Source organism: Schistocerca cancellata, chromosome 4 (genome assembly GCF_023864275.1).
Source record: "Schistocerca cancellata isolate TAMUIC-IGC-003103 chromosome 4, iqSchCanc2.1, whole genome shotgun sequence".
Lineage (NCBI taxonomy): Eukaryota > Metazoa > Arthropoda > Insecta > Orthoptera > Acrididae > Schistocerca > Schistocerca cancellata.
The window spans coordinates 515,863,083-515,878,576 of NC_064629.1; the positions used below are offsets into that span (position 1 = coordinate 515,863,083).

The following is a 15,494-nucleotide window of genomic DNA, read 5'->3' on the forward strand; positions in this document are numbered from 1 at the left end:
GAAGTATGTGGTGTTCGGTATTGGGGTGTTTTTCGTTATTAGAGTGTGGTTCTTCACTGCACTTAAAGGAATTCTAAATGCGGATGGATTTGAACTCATTTTACAATATCGTGTACTGCTTACAATAGAGGGACAGTTCGGAGACAGTTATTTGTATCAGCATGAGAATGCACCCAGTCATGAAGCATCACCTGTGATGAAATGATGTGGACGAAAACATTTCATTTCACTGAGTCGCGATCTGAACGCAGTGGATCACCTTTGGGACGAACTAGAGCGTCGACTCTGCTCCAGACGCCAGCGTTCGACATGACTACCTTTTCTGGATTCGGCTCCTGAGGAAGAATGTGCTGCCATTCCTCTACGGACATTCAGACACCTCACTAGAAGTGTCCCCAGCAGAGTCTAAATCCTCAAAGGCGAAGAATGGACACACCCTGTATTAATATCCACTAATAGGTGTCCGCCTATTTTTATGCGGCACGCATACAAATTTGAATTTGCCAACTGGAACGCTTTCGGATAATCGATGCTTTAATGCTCAGACCTACGGACTGCAGAGTAAGGAAAGGCCGCCTTATTTCACGTTAAAGAGGGGGAAATGCACGTGCAGTAACATATAGGTGAAGGCGGAGTTACCTTGGAGACGGTGAGGAGCGCGTGGCTGCCGGCGGGCAGCACGGCCATGAGGTGTCGCGCCAGGCTGCGCAGCGTCGCCAGGCGGCGCTCGCGCTCGCACAGCTCGTGCTCGGAGCCCGAGTCCGAGATGCCGGAGTCGGACAGCGAGCCGTGCTCGGCCAGGGTGGACAGCAGGCAGGCCGGCGCCGTCCCCGCACCCGCCCCCGCCACTGCCACTGCCACCGTCGACGCTGCTGGCGCTGCCGCTGTCGGCGTCGGCGTCGCCGCTCCCGCCACTGCGACGCCATCCGACGCGCTGCCCTTGTTGCTCTCCATCAGCATCGAACTCTGCACACAGTGAGGCGCCAGGCCAATTTCACGTAGCCGTCCCTAGACAGACCTCGGCGATACTTTGCCAGTACTGGCTAAACCGTCCCGCACCACAAACCCCGAGTAAAAACTCTGATAAATGTTTCTCGCTGTTCTTGCCGCGTCAGATTTGCTTGTATGCTATATATACCTTTCAACGACTTCCTCCATCGTCATCGTAACTATTTAGGTGTCGTACTAATAATACGTTTGGTACTTTCGTACGCAGTTGGACGAACTGTATCATGGAGAAGTCACTAAGTTATTGACGTTCCACATTCTAACGGAGATTGCACGGACAATTGTGATGGGACATTAGTAGAGGTGCTGTTTGTGTTAGATGGTACGTAACTGAGGTATTTCTCTGTGGCCTTTCAGCATAGAGTGCCCGTTTACATGCACCACTAAGGGTGTATGTCCTGGTTAAAGTTATTGTATATTCTTATCTGCACGGAACAAGATTTTCGTTCCATCAAACAGTCGTATGATGAAATGACAACATTTCCGCTATCGGCCGTGATTATTGTTGATTTCTCAATATCGTCCAGTTTGGGCTATTATGCCATTTTCGGATTTTAGTTTACGTCCAGCCACTAGCATATGGCGCTCAAAAGCCAAAATTTACAAGTAGACTTGGGTACGTTTGCTATAACAACGGTTTAAAAGTAGTAGAAACGAAAACACTTCAGTGCGAGTGAACTGTAATAAAAGTCATATCACTGGCACGTAATCAGATTAGCAACTGACTGCACGTTGAGGCGGTGTTCTCGTTACACCAACACCGGAATGAGTACTCTGTTGCTGATGGTCTTATCCGTTTGAGAACTGCTGGTGCTATGATTATTTATTTATTTGTTTAAATTACAGTCCACTCGTACTGGGCAATGTTTTCGATTGTGCCACAAGTTTTAAACTATTTTTATACCAAGTGTACGAAGGACTACCTGTCGTAAGTTTTGTGTTTTACAGCCATATTATAAACGTCACTTATCACTGAAAAAGGCATAATATCCGAAAATGTATCATAGTTCATTTTAGAAATTTTGTACGACTATGGTACCTGAGCGATAGGAAATACGAAGTGCATCCTAAAAGTTCGGTGAGTAATCTCAGAAAATGAAGGAAAAAAGAATTTGAAACAAAATACCTTTACTGACCCTCAAAGTGGTCACCATTAGCTACAACACACTTCTGACATCAGTTATAAAGCTGTTGTAAACTGTCAACAGACGCTTCTTGTACAATCGTTCGAAGCACCGTGATCACGTGTTGTTGGATATCCGCACCATGCCAAGAGATGGAACCTGGTACTACCAACACGATCCGGAGACCAAGCCACAGTCAATGGCATGGTGTTAATCGTCTTCCTCGCCTCTCAAAAAAAAAAAAAAAAAAAAAAAAAAAAAAAAAAAAAAAAAAAAAAAAAAAAAAGTCGACTGACAAAATCCCAAGACTAAGATGGTGTTGATCGCCTTTTTCCGACAGCAAGGGCTTAGCCATCAAGGATTTGTATCCGAGGTAGACGGGGACAACGATCAACAACATGCCACTGACTGGTGTACGTAATGCTAGCACCAAGTATCTCCTCTAATGATGTGATTCCACAAGAAGCGTTTGCTTCACAACAGCTTCAGAACCGATTTCAGGAGGGTGTTGGTTATTACTTTGAAGTCCAGTAAAGGTAATTTGTTTCTAACTCTAGTTTTCTTTATTTTCTGACACCATTCAATGAACTTTTCAGACACCTTCTAATCTTCATATGGCTGTTTTCTGCGATTTATCAGAATCGCGATATTTAATGTGGCATCGGTGCTCTGTGCAGCGTTCTGAAAGCATACTACGTACTGACCAACGTAACTGCAACCACATTCCCAAGGAATTTTATAAATTCCTGGAACACTGACACGGTAAGAAAACAGAGAAACATTTATCCAACTACGTTCTCATCTCTCTGAAGTTACACTCTGACAGCACCACTGGCTATATTTGTATTACTGTACATGATAAACTACTGATTCAGACCAAATACAAATTATTCTATCAGGCAAGACCCACTGCTGTTGCACCATGGTCAGTGGCTCCTTTTATTACTGTGAAATGTAACTGAGATGGAAAATCAGTTGCTAGATGTACCTTTGCTCAATACTTGCTTGTGTACGCAGCTGCTTCTATTGGTACAGCTGTGTCACTAGAAACTAAGCATGCTTTTGATTTAACTTTCTTCGTGTAGAGAAATTTGGGCCCAATGATGTTTTTACATTATCTCCAAAATCTAACTATCCATAATATTTCAACGTGTATTCATTTGAACTGCCGACGATATAGCTCGAAAAGTATGCGGATACCAACCGACTAGAAATATATAACCAAATAACGTACGAAGATATGTGTTACACATAATCATTATCGATTTTGGTAAATTAGTTTACCTGCCTGTATTTTAGTGAAGGATATACATGGGGTGGACAAAAATATGGAAACACGGATAGCGCACAACCATTACCAAGCCTGATACGGTGAAGAAAACCCGATGGTATTCGAAATAGCTTCCGGTCGTCTAAAAAAGGAGAAATACAGATTTTGAATGAGTTTCAAGGGGATATTATACCATTCTTCCTGCAACATAGTAGCGAGTTCAGGTAACGATGATGCACGTGGATAGCTATGACGCACCCTGCTCACCACAGTAGGCCACAATGAATCAATAACATTGAGAGCTGGTGACTGTAGTGGCCGCGGGAGATGCAACAATTCATCTTCGTGCTCACAAAACCAGTCCTTGGCGATTCCAGCTGTGTGGACAGGAGCCCTGTCATCTTTGAACACATCACCACCGTTGGGGAACAAACGTTTTGAAATGGGATGGATCCGATCAGCCAAAATGGTACAGGCTGCCCAAATCACCCGTAAACTCGGACAGACGTCATAAACACTGTGAAGCAGGAATCATCCGACCAAATGACTTTCTTCCATTGCTCAATAGTCCAGGTCTTATGACTTCGGCACCACGTTTTCCCGTTACGGTCATTTACAACAGTAACGAGTGTTTTTGGCATTCCAGTTCGCCTTTTAGTTCTCTACTTATGGAGCACCCTTCGTGTTGTTTTAGAGCTTACAGCGTTCGCGAATGCGACATTCAGCTCCGCAGTGACTTTTATAGCTGCCGTCTTCTTATTTTTAGTCACAATTGTCTTCTATGACCATCTGCCACAATCGCTCAACACACACGTCCGTTCGCATTGTGAACTGTGTTTTTCCGGTTTCTCTGTACGCGGTATGTATCCTCGAAACGGTGCCTCTTGGAACATCAAACACTTCGGCTACCTTGGTTATGGAAGCACCAACAATATTTTCCCACGTTCTAATTCACTTAGCTCCGACACAATACACTCACAACCGCATTGGACATTGTCGTGCCGTTCATTGCGAAATACAACATTGCATCCTGCACGCTCGCCTAGAATCCGATCTATGTTCACGTGCTAATTTCTCACGGAGTTTCCATATATTTGTTCGACCACTGGTAGTATGTCTGTACCGCAAGCAGTCACAATATTTATGACTATTAATCTTGAGACATGAATTTATTAGCGACGCGTTTCGAACCACTAGTGCTCATCAGGCGTCGAGGCGTAATATATCTTTAGTATGGTTTTCGGTACTAATACTACTAACTACATTACTACTGATTTGTTGATTTGCCACGACATATGACACTTGCACATATGTCCACTGGCTACTGCGTTGGAGGTACGTCCTAGACCTGATGAAGACCCTGACAGATCAACAAATTTGCGATAATCTAGTTAATAGTATTAGCACTGTAAATAATATTTGTTATATACCTCGATCCCCCCCATGAACCATGGACCTTGCCGTTGGTGGGGAGGCTTGCGTGCCTCAGCGATACAGATGGCCGTACCGTAGGTGCAACCACAACGGAGAGGTATCTGTTGAGAGGCCAGACAAACATGTGGTTCCTGAAGAGGGGGCAGCAGCCTTTTCAGTAGTTGCAGGGGCAACAGTCTGGATGATTGACTGATCTGGCCTTGTAACATTAACCAAAACGGCCTTGCTGTGCTGGTACTGCGAACGGCTGAAAGCAAGGGGAAACTACAGCCGTAATTTTTCCCGAGGACATGCAGCTCTACTGTATGATTAAATGATGATGGCGTCCTCTTGGGTAAAATATTCTGGAGGTAAAATAGTCCCCCATTCGGATCTCCGGGCGGGGACTACTCAGGAGGACGTCGTTATCAGGAGAAAGAAAACTGGCGTTCTACGGATCGGAGCGTGGAATGTCAGATCCCTTAATCGGGCAGGTAGGTTAGAAAATTTAAAAAGGGAAATGGATAGGTTAAAGTTAGATATAGTGGGAATTAGTGAAGTTCGGTGGCAGGAGGAACAAGACTTTTGGTCAGGTGATTACAGGGTTATAAATACAAAATCAAATAGGGGTAATGCAGGAGTAGGTTTAATAATGAATAAAAAAAATAGGATTGCGGGTTAGCTACTACAAACAGCATAGTGAGCGCATTATTGTGGCCAAGATAGACACAAAGCCCATGCCTACTACAGTAGTACAAGTTTATATGCCAACTACCTCTGCAGATGATGAAGAAATAGATGAAATGTATGACGAGATAAAAGAAATTATTCAGGTAGTGAAGGGAGACGAAAATTTAATAGTCATGGGTGACTGGAATTCGTCAGTAGGAAAAGGGAGAGAAGGAAACATAGTAGGTGAATATGGATTGGGGGGGAAGGAATGAAAGAGGAAGCCGCCTTGTAGAATTTTGCACAGAGCATAACTTAATCATAGCTAACACTTGGTTCAAGAATCATGAAAGGAGGCTGTATACATGGAAGAAGCCTGGAGATACTGACAGGTTTCAGATAGATTATATAATGGTAAGACAGATTTAGGAACCAGGTTTTAAATTGTAAGACATTTCCTGGGGCAGATGTAGATTCTGACCACAATCTATTGGTTATGAACTGCAGATTGAAACTGAAGAAACTGCAAAAAGGTGGGAATTTAAGGAGATGGGACCTGGATAAACTGAAAGAACCAGAGGTTGTAGAGAGTTTCAGGGAGAGCATTAGGGAACAATTGACAGGAATGGGGGAAAGAAATACAGTAGAAGAAGAATGGGTAGCTCTGAGGGATGAAGTGGTGAAGGCAGCAGACGATCAAGTAGGTAAAACGACGCGGGCTAATAGAAATCCTTGGGTAACAGAAGAAATATTGAATTTAATTGATGAAAGGAGAAAATATAAAAATGCAGTAAATGAAGCAGGCAAAAAGGAATATAAACGTCTCAAAAATGAAATCGACAGGAAGTGCAAAATGGCTAAGCAGGGATGGCTAGAGGACAAATGTAAGGATGTAGAGGCTTGCCTCACCAGGGGTAAGATAGATACTGCCTACAGGAAAATTAAAGAGACCTTTGGAGAAAAGAGAACCACTTGTATGAATATCAAGAGCTCAGATGGCAACCCAGTTCTAAGCAAAGAAGGGAAAGCAGAAAGGTGGAAGGAGTATATAGAGGGTTTATACAAGGGCGATGTACTTGAGGGCAATATTATGGAAATGGAAGAGGATGTAGATGAAGACGAAATGGGAGATAAGATACTGCGTGAAGAGTTTGACAGAGCACTGAAAGACCTGAGTCAAAACAAGGCCCCGGGAGTAGACAACATTCCATTAGAACTACTGATGGCCTCAGGAGAGCCAGTCATGACAAAACTCTACCATCTGGTGAGCACGATGTATGAGATAGGCGAAATACCCTCAGACTTTAAGAAGAATATAATAATTCCAATCCCAAAGAAAGCAGGTGTTGACAGATGTGAAAATTACCGAACAATCAGTTTAATAAGCCACAGCTGCCAAATACTAACACGAATTCTTTAAAGACGAATGGAAAAACTAGTAGAAGCCGACCTCGGGGAAGATCAGTTTGGATTCCGTAGAAATGTTGGAACACGTGAGGCAATACTGACCTTACGACTTATCTTAGAAGAAAGATTAAGAAAAGGCAAACCTACGTTTCTAGCATTTGTAGACTTAGAGAAAGCTTTTGACAATGTTGACTGGAATACTCTCTTTCAAATTCTGAAGGTGGCAGGGGTAAAATACAGGGAGCGAAAGGCTATTTACAATTTGTACATAAACCAGATGGCAGTTATAAGAGTCCAGGGGCATGAAAGGGAAGCAGTGGTTGGGAAGGGAGTGAGACAGGGTTGTAGCCTCTCCCCGATGTTATTCAATCTGTACATTGAGCAAGCAGTGAAGGAAACAAAAGAAAAATTCGGAATAGGTATTAAAATCCATGGAGAAGAAATGAAAAACTTTGAGGTTCGCCGATGACATTGTAATTCTGTCAGAGACAGCAAAGGACTTGGAAGAGCAGTTGAACGGAATGGACAGTGTCTTGAAAGGAGGATATACGATGAACATCAACAAAAGCAAAACGAGGATAATGGAATGTAGTCAAATTAAGTCGGGTGATGCTGAGGGAATTAGATTAGGAAATGAGACACTTAAAGTAGTAAAGGAGTTTTGCTATTTAGGGAGTAAAATAACCGATGATGGTCGAAGTAGAGAGGATATAAAATGTAGACTGGCAATGGCAAGGAAAGCGTTTCTCAAGAAGAGAAATTTGTTAACATCGAATATAGATTTAGGTGTCAGGAAGTCGTTTCTGAAAGTATTTGTATGGAGTGTAGCCATGTATGGAAGTGAGACATGGACGATAACTAGTTTGGACAAGAAGAGAATAGAAGCTTTCGAAATGTGGTGCTACAGAAGAATGCTGAAGATAAGGTGGGTAGATCACGTAACTAATGAGGAGGTATTGAATAGGATTGGGGAGAAGAGAAGTTTGTGGCACAACTTGACCAGAAGAAGGGATCGGTTGGTAGGACATGTTCTGAGGCATCGAGGGATCACAAATTTAGCATTGGAGGGCAGCGTGGAGGGTAAAAATCGTAGAGGGAGACCAAGAGATCAATACACTAAGCAGATTCAGAAGGATGTAGGTTGCAGTAGGTACTGTGAGATGAAGAAGCTTGCACAGGATAGAGTAGCATGGAGAGCTGCATCAAACCAGTCTCAGGACTGAAGACCACAACAACAACAACAACAACAACAACAACAACAACATATACCTCGATGCCTGATGATGAGCACTAATACAACAACAACATATACCTCGATGCCTGATGATGAGCACTAATAGCTCGAAAGGTGTTGCTAGTAAATCGCCGTTAGATTAATAATCTTTAAACACTGTGACTAGTTGCCATGCTATCTTTTCAATGAAAATGATGGCTTCGCATATGTACTTTGTTTTATATGCAGCGTGTATAAAAAAGAATAACCCCATCTTTTAAAAATCATAACTATTATGTTATTTGAGATACAAGCGTGAACAACGTACTGTTGGAAAGAGAAAACTCAAATTTTTACATGGTTCCCGCTAGGTAGCAGCAGTGTGCTCCCACTTCAGTTCTAGTAAAAATAGTGGTGTTCTATGTTTTACGCAGTGCGTGACTTTCGTACTACGTGTGGTGTGAATCTTCCTACAGCGCAGAACATTAGACGATGGGATGAACAATTCCGAGAAACAGGTTGGATGTGTAAAGGCAAATCGCCGCGCTCCGCCATAGATCCACAAGGAGTCCGTAGAAATCCGTTCGCCGTTCAGCTCGACAGCTTAACACGCCCCGATGTCCGTCCGGCGTGTGTTGCGTCGACATTTACACATGTAGCCATACAAAATTCAGCTATTGCAAGCTCTTCGTGAAGGTGTCAAACAACTACGTGTGGAGTTCTGTAATTTCGTTCTTGGCAAGATGGAGGATGACAGTTTTCTTCCAGGCTTAGTGTTTAGTGACTAGGCAACATTCCATTTAAATGGAAAGGTGAAGAACTGTCATAATGCGAGAATATGGGGTACGGAACAACATGAAGTTGTACAACGTGAGAGGGATTCTCCAAAATTTAATGTGTTTTGTGCACTTTCACAGGAAAAGAGGTATAGTCTATATTTCTTTGCCGAGAACATTGTTACAGGAAGCACAGCATCTCGTTATGCCTGAGAACTTTCTTTTTCCACAGATGAAGACTGATTCGAACTACTTAATTTACCATCAGGATGGGGCATCGCAACACTGGCATCTTACAAAGCAGGAATTTTTAAATCAAAGGATTACTGAATGATGGATCGGTCGCACTGGAAATTTGTGGTAAGTTCTATGGGACCAAATTGGTGAGGTCGTCGGTCACTAGGCTTACACACTACTTAATCTAACTTAAACTAACTTACACTAAGGACAACACACACACACACACACACCATGCCCAAGGGAGAACTCGAACCTCCGACGGGAGGGAGCCGCGCAAACCGTGGCAAGGCGTCACAGACCGGCCGCACTGGATTAAATCATTCAGCCTCACATTACTGGCCTCCATGGTCACCGAACCTGACTATATGTGATTATTTCTTATGAGTGTTTATAAGACACTGTTTATGTGCCTATTACCAACAACAATGAATGAAAGAAAGAAATGAGATACCCCATAACAGCAGCTGTGAAAGCTGTAACTCAACATATGCTCACTTCAGTGTGGGAATAATTTGAATTACAATGAAATCACTACGCTTAACTGCATACATGCGTTGATATACGTCAACTGGGACAGTCGAAAATGTGTGTCCCGACCGGGAATCGAACCCGGGATCTCCTGCTTACATGGCAGACGCTCTATCCACCTGAGCCACCGAGGACACAGAGGATAGTACGACTGCACGGTCTTATCTCCGGCACGCCTCCCGCGTTATATTCATAGTGCCCCTGCCCATTACACTCATTACTCGTGGCTTTTTGCCGATTCCCGTAAGAGTTCGGGCATTGTTTGTGTATCCGCACAGAAGATGGTCAAATGGCCGGTGAGCCTTAACACACTCACTCTCTCTCTCTCATATATATATTCTCTCGGACAAGTTCGAAAAAACATACCATATTCATATATAAATAATTTTAATACCGCATTGACATATGCCGTGCATTTCAAGGGGGGCATATTGAACACCTACGAAAAGATAAAACTTAGAGTTTCCCGTTCATAAAAAAACAAAATTCATTGTATATGTTTATTAGTTTCAGAAATATAGACGTGCCAAATCGAATGATTCTTTTTGATACACCCTGTACTTTACCTTTAGTCATAAAAAGAACCCACTGGTGATAATCACTACTATTAAATTTCGGCCAAAGAAATAGCCAATGAAAAAGATTTCCTCAAATAAAGTTACCGTGAAGTACTTCATTTTTAAGGAACCATAAATGTAAGTTTTGAGTTACCAAGACAATAGTAAACGATAACATTAGATGTTAACAACGTAGTTCCATCACAGCTATAATCCCTAACTTCATGTCACTTTCGTTACTGTAACAATCCTACCTCAAAATTTCAAAACCTCACAGTACAGGTTCTCTGCTGCGTTCGTCACGCAAAGAGTCCGGGTGTGAAGGTATGGTGACTTGTACCGAGCAGTTGCTGAGAAAACGTGACGCGTTTAATTATAATAATATACGCGACATCAGATGGTAAATAATCTGATTATAAACATGTGTGTCACTACAAAACATTATTTACATGCAAGATCTCTAAAATGAGCCAACCACATGAAAATTAGTCCATGTTTCATCATCACCTTAACATCACCCTCCTCCCTCTAATTTCAGATATTTATCTCATTTATTCGTGAATCTTACAAAAGAAACTACTCGTTTCCCAAATTTACTGAAAGATACAATAACCAAAATGTAGTAAATAAGCTCCACTCACAATGATTCGCAGAAGATATACCGGGACTGGCCAAAATAATATGAACACCCTAAAATAAACACTTATTTCCAGATCTTGTTTCTGACTCTGTTGTAACGCAGTGGTGTTGTCTTCTGTTTTCATCTTTAACTTGACCTTGCCTCGAAATGCTCTGAGGCCTCAACACGTCTGCAGTCGTAGCTGTAAAATGTTGATTTACCGTGATTTTCAGCCATTCTGCTAGAATCCCTGACAACAGTTGAAAATCTGCCAAATTTATCTAGAGCTACCGGATACATCATCATCGAAACATTTGGAGCTCAAAGAATATCTTCGTCTGTAAAGTTACTGTGGAAGTAAAACTTAGTGATAGATGCAGCAGGGCCCACTAAAAGGAATTACCAGCACAAATAAGAGGCCGCGAAAGTTACTGCTGAACTATGTGCACCTGAAGGATTCAATAGTGCAAGGAGAGCGAATTCTGCACTACCGACACAGATAAATGTGTGTATTGTATTCTTGGGAGTGTACTTGTACCTTGTCGTGTAGCGACGGATATGTGGAGAACGCCACAATGAGCTGTGATATCATGGATACACTGCCCACCAAGAAGGAATGGTGCGACATTAAAGAAAGTTGGTAGGCGTTTTTCTACCTCAGAGACTTCTATTCAAATTTCACGCCAGTCGCGTAAGAGTGGCACTAGTAGCGCCACTTTGAGGATGCAAATCAGGTTCGCTTTAAGTAAACCCTCTGACGGTCGTGAGCGTGAGCGTCAGTTGTCTTACAGGCTGAACGTGTTGAGTTAATGTCAGTCAAGAATGTCTTTAAGGCGACAAAGACGTCATTATCGACACCCCACGGAGTTGAATGAGGTCGTGTAATAAGGCTACGAGAAGCTCAGTGTTCCTTCTGTGACACTGCAGAAAGACTTGGCAGGAATGTAGCCAATGTACATGATTGCTGGCAGCGGTGGTCACGAGCATGTACGGTCAAAAGACGACCAGGCTCCGGAAGACTACGTGGGACTACCGAAAGTTAAGACCATCGTGTTCGGCGTATGCCTCTGGCACTTCGTACTGCATCTGCAGCAGCAATTTGAGCAGCACTTGGCTCCACAGTGACGACGAACTGTTACAAATCGGGTACTTCAAGAGCAGCTCTGAGCCAGACGCTCTGTAGCGTGCAGTCCACAGACGCCATACCACCGTCACCTGCGACTACACTTGTGTCAAGCGAAAGCTTACTGGAGGGATGTTGTGTTTGCTAACCAAATTTGGTGGCATTGATGGCCGTGTGCCCGTTAGGAGGCTAGTTGTGGGCCTGCAACCAACGTATCTGCGTGCTAGACACACTAGACCTATACCTAGAGTTATGGTGTTGGGTGAGATTTCGTATGACAGCAGAAGCACTCTCCTCGTTATCCCACACAACCTGACAGCAAATTTGTACGTCAATCTGGTGATTCGACCTGTTGTGATGCCATTCATGAACAGCATTCCAGGAGTTGTTTACCAACAGGATAATGCTCGCCCACATACCCTGTTGTAACCCAACGTGATTGGCAGTGTTGACATGTTGTCTTGGCCTGCTCGATTACCTGATCCGTCTCCAATGGTGCACATATGAAACATCATCGGACGACAACTCCAGCGTCATCCACATGCAGCATTAAACGCCCCTGTAGTGACCAAGTGCAACGGACGTGGAACTGCGTCGCACAAGCTGACATCCGGAATCTGTGCAACACAATGCATGCACGTTTGCATACAACATTCTCGCGGTTACACCGGTTACTGATGAACCAGCATTTCCCATTTGCAATGGCTTATCTCGTGCTTGCATTAACCTGTGACCCTGTAACGTTAATAACTTAAATATTTTATATAGACAGATGCGTTATCGAAATTTCGTTACTATACCTTAATTATTTTTTGGTCTCGCGATTTTTTTCCGTCAGTATATATTTCAGTGTCTCGCACAGAAAGTAAAGGTGATTGGTAAGGACTTTGAAAATTTTATGTGATTATTCATTCAATAACGTAAGCACTGTTCACAGCAGCATTTTGCCTCTTTCAAGATGATACTATACTGCCTCCGTTCACACGACTGGATACGCCAGATACTGTTTTATGACCGCGAGGGTGAAAAAATACGCGTTTTTTGACTGCACATTTTTAGATTGTAATATTATCCGATAATTGTGGGACGAGAAGACGGAAAAAAGTAAGCATAGTTTAGGATAAGCACAATGAACACGTTACACATCGCCTTTAAGATGACCAGTGAAATTGTCATTTCAGGTAACAAGCCGACAGAAAGTGCACAATCACTAAAACTGTAGACATACTATTGTCTTTTGCGCTCACAATAATCAGAAACAAAGAAGGGAAAACACCTATATGTTATTAAGGACACGAATCAGGTAATGAACGGGCACAATGTTGAAAACGGCAGCAAATTCTCATTTTCCATTTGAGGATGGTCCATGAAATATAACTGTGTATTTCCTCGGTAGAGTGATGTAAATCAATGCCCTGACGATTGATTCAAAAACCCCAGTACATCACGAAACAGTTCCATTGGAAGAAGTATGCCTTTGGTTGCCTGTGGTATACAAAAAACCTTACACAGACTTTCACAACACACATCGGCAGCTCAAGATACGATCAACAGTGCGACTTCGAATTTTCTTACGATTAAAGTCCCTTTAAATGTTAGAAAAGTGCCCTACCAACATTTGGACTTCAGATCTTTGGATTACTGTGTTGACTTCTAGCGACACTACACTCCAAGGAACTAGTAGAGGAATGGTACATTTTCCGGGGTGATCGTATAGCAGAGGAGACTGACATTTAAATCCAGAAGCTACGCTGCAGCGATTAGGACAAGGAAACAGCGTGCCCGAAGCTGCGAGCGGACGGCCATTACACATGCTTGTGTGCCCAAGAAGTGTTTTCCAAAGGCCCGTCAAACATACGTTGTTTGCATTGGTTCCCCAGTAGCAGCGGCGCGCATACCGCGGCACTCAGCTCCTTGTCGTATATGCTCCACACGGAGAACCACTTCACAACTTAACTGGAAAATGGACGCCCAAGTGCTCTGCTCAGAGAGCGCCAAAAAGAGGTTTGAAAGCAATTATCGTCAAGAATTAACACTCCTCGGATCATACTGGAGAAAGTGATCGAGTTTAGTCATGGTCCGTCACCAAAACTACACCCTCTCAAACAAAATTTCAGTTTACATAAATAAGGGATTCGCGCATGTGAGCATAAGTCATTGCTGGAATTCTACATTATACGCTATGGCCCGAAGGTACTGTCACTTAAGTGAGCGAATGTCGGTCTAGGATAACGCTCCACGACTTTTGTGCAAAGCTTAGGGCTATTTCTAGTCAGTCCCAGATATCTAATTAGTATTTTGTTGGAGCGAAGTTTGTGACAGTAAGGGCTCCACACGCAATAACGTTGAAATTCTACTGATCTGTTGAAAATAATTATACAGGGCCATTTTAAATTCCAATTTCATTCCAGGATGATTAAAATGAAAAGCTTCAGAAAATTCATCAGTTATACTTGCTCCAATTTCTTTAGGTCTCCACAGTAAGTGCCGGCAAACTAATATTTACTTTTTAATTGCAAATAATCACTAGTTTCAGTCCTCTGAAGACAAAGAGACTAAATCGTAAACTGGCATCACCTTAATAGTTTACTTCCTAGTCTTCGGCGAGGTTCATGATCCATTTGTTCTGAATAATATTCAGACCCAGTTGTCTACATTAGGTGCATACACACAACACAGGTCAGAGTACCCAAAGACGACGACTGCGTCGGTCATCAAAATAGTGCAGAAAAATAGAAGTAACATCTCGGCTGAACACCCCGGAGCACATTATTTCTCACTCACGCCGAGAAAACTGACTGACTACATGGTACCGTCTTAATAGACCTGATGAGTGTGAGATAGATGATCACGAACATTTCCAATAATTTTCCAAGCCGAAGGCACGAAACAAACCATTTTTTCCATAAAAACTGAAGAAAAACCACTGATGAAGGGTGCAACACGTTGTGAGGAATGCCTTTGAATCACGCTATAATCTTTTGCCAGTCGTTACCTTAAAAGCTGGTACAATCAGGGATTGAAATTAGCACAAATACGTCGTAAATAATGACTCACGTGTTTAACTGCCACAACCCTGTCAAAGGCAAATACGAAAGAAACAGTTGGTCAGCTGCCTCACATGTTAACTTTAATATTCTCAGAAACATTGCAGATATCATACGAAGCTCTAGAAATGTGATCGTACGAAATAGGGAAGTTTGTTCCTGTATGATACGCGTTTGAAAGTGCTTTTATCTAACGATATACTGAAGCAACAATGGCTTCTTTCAAAGAATGTACGTAGTTTTTGTTTTTAATTTATACGAAAACATTCTCCAAACACAGGCGAAAAATACGGCGATTATTAAGGTCAATACAGCCGGCATGGCGTAGGTTTCGTATAGTTTTACCAATTCGCGGAAAATCTGCTTGAACAATGCCAAGCCAACGTTCTTTGTGTTCATGTTTCGTACATTTTCGCCTCCTTTTGCACAAAAGTGCAGCAATGCACTCTTCATGTCATAGCTCCACACTATGAATAGTAGGTAACTGGCAGGCTACAGCT

General features: G+C 42.7%; 1 protein-coding gene and 1 non-coding gene across 5 annotated transcripts in view; both read right to left on the reverse strand.

Annotated features, from left to right (window-relative positions):
• Positions 1 to 15,494, reverse strand: part of LOC126184525 (uncharacterized) — a 922,262-nt gene that overhangs the window by 36,229 nt on the left and 870,539 nt on the right. For all 4 annotated transcript variants that reach the window (XM_049926925.1, XM_049926927.1, XM_049926928.1 and 1 more), the window contains one exon: positions 640 to 966. In XM_049926925.1, the coding sequence (XP_049782882.1) occupies positions 640 to 966 (327 nt within the window). The remainder of the gene's footprint in view (positions 1 to 639; positions 967 to 15,494) is intronic.
• On the reverse strand, positions 9,709 to 9,783 carry Trnat-ugu (transfer RNA threonine (anticodon UGU)). Its single transcript has one exon. It is a non-coding gene; the product is annotated as a tRNA-Thr (tRNA).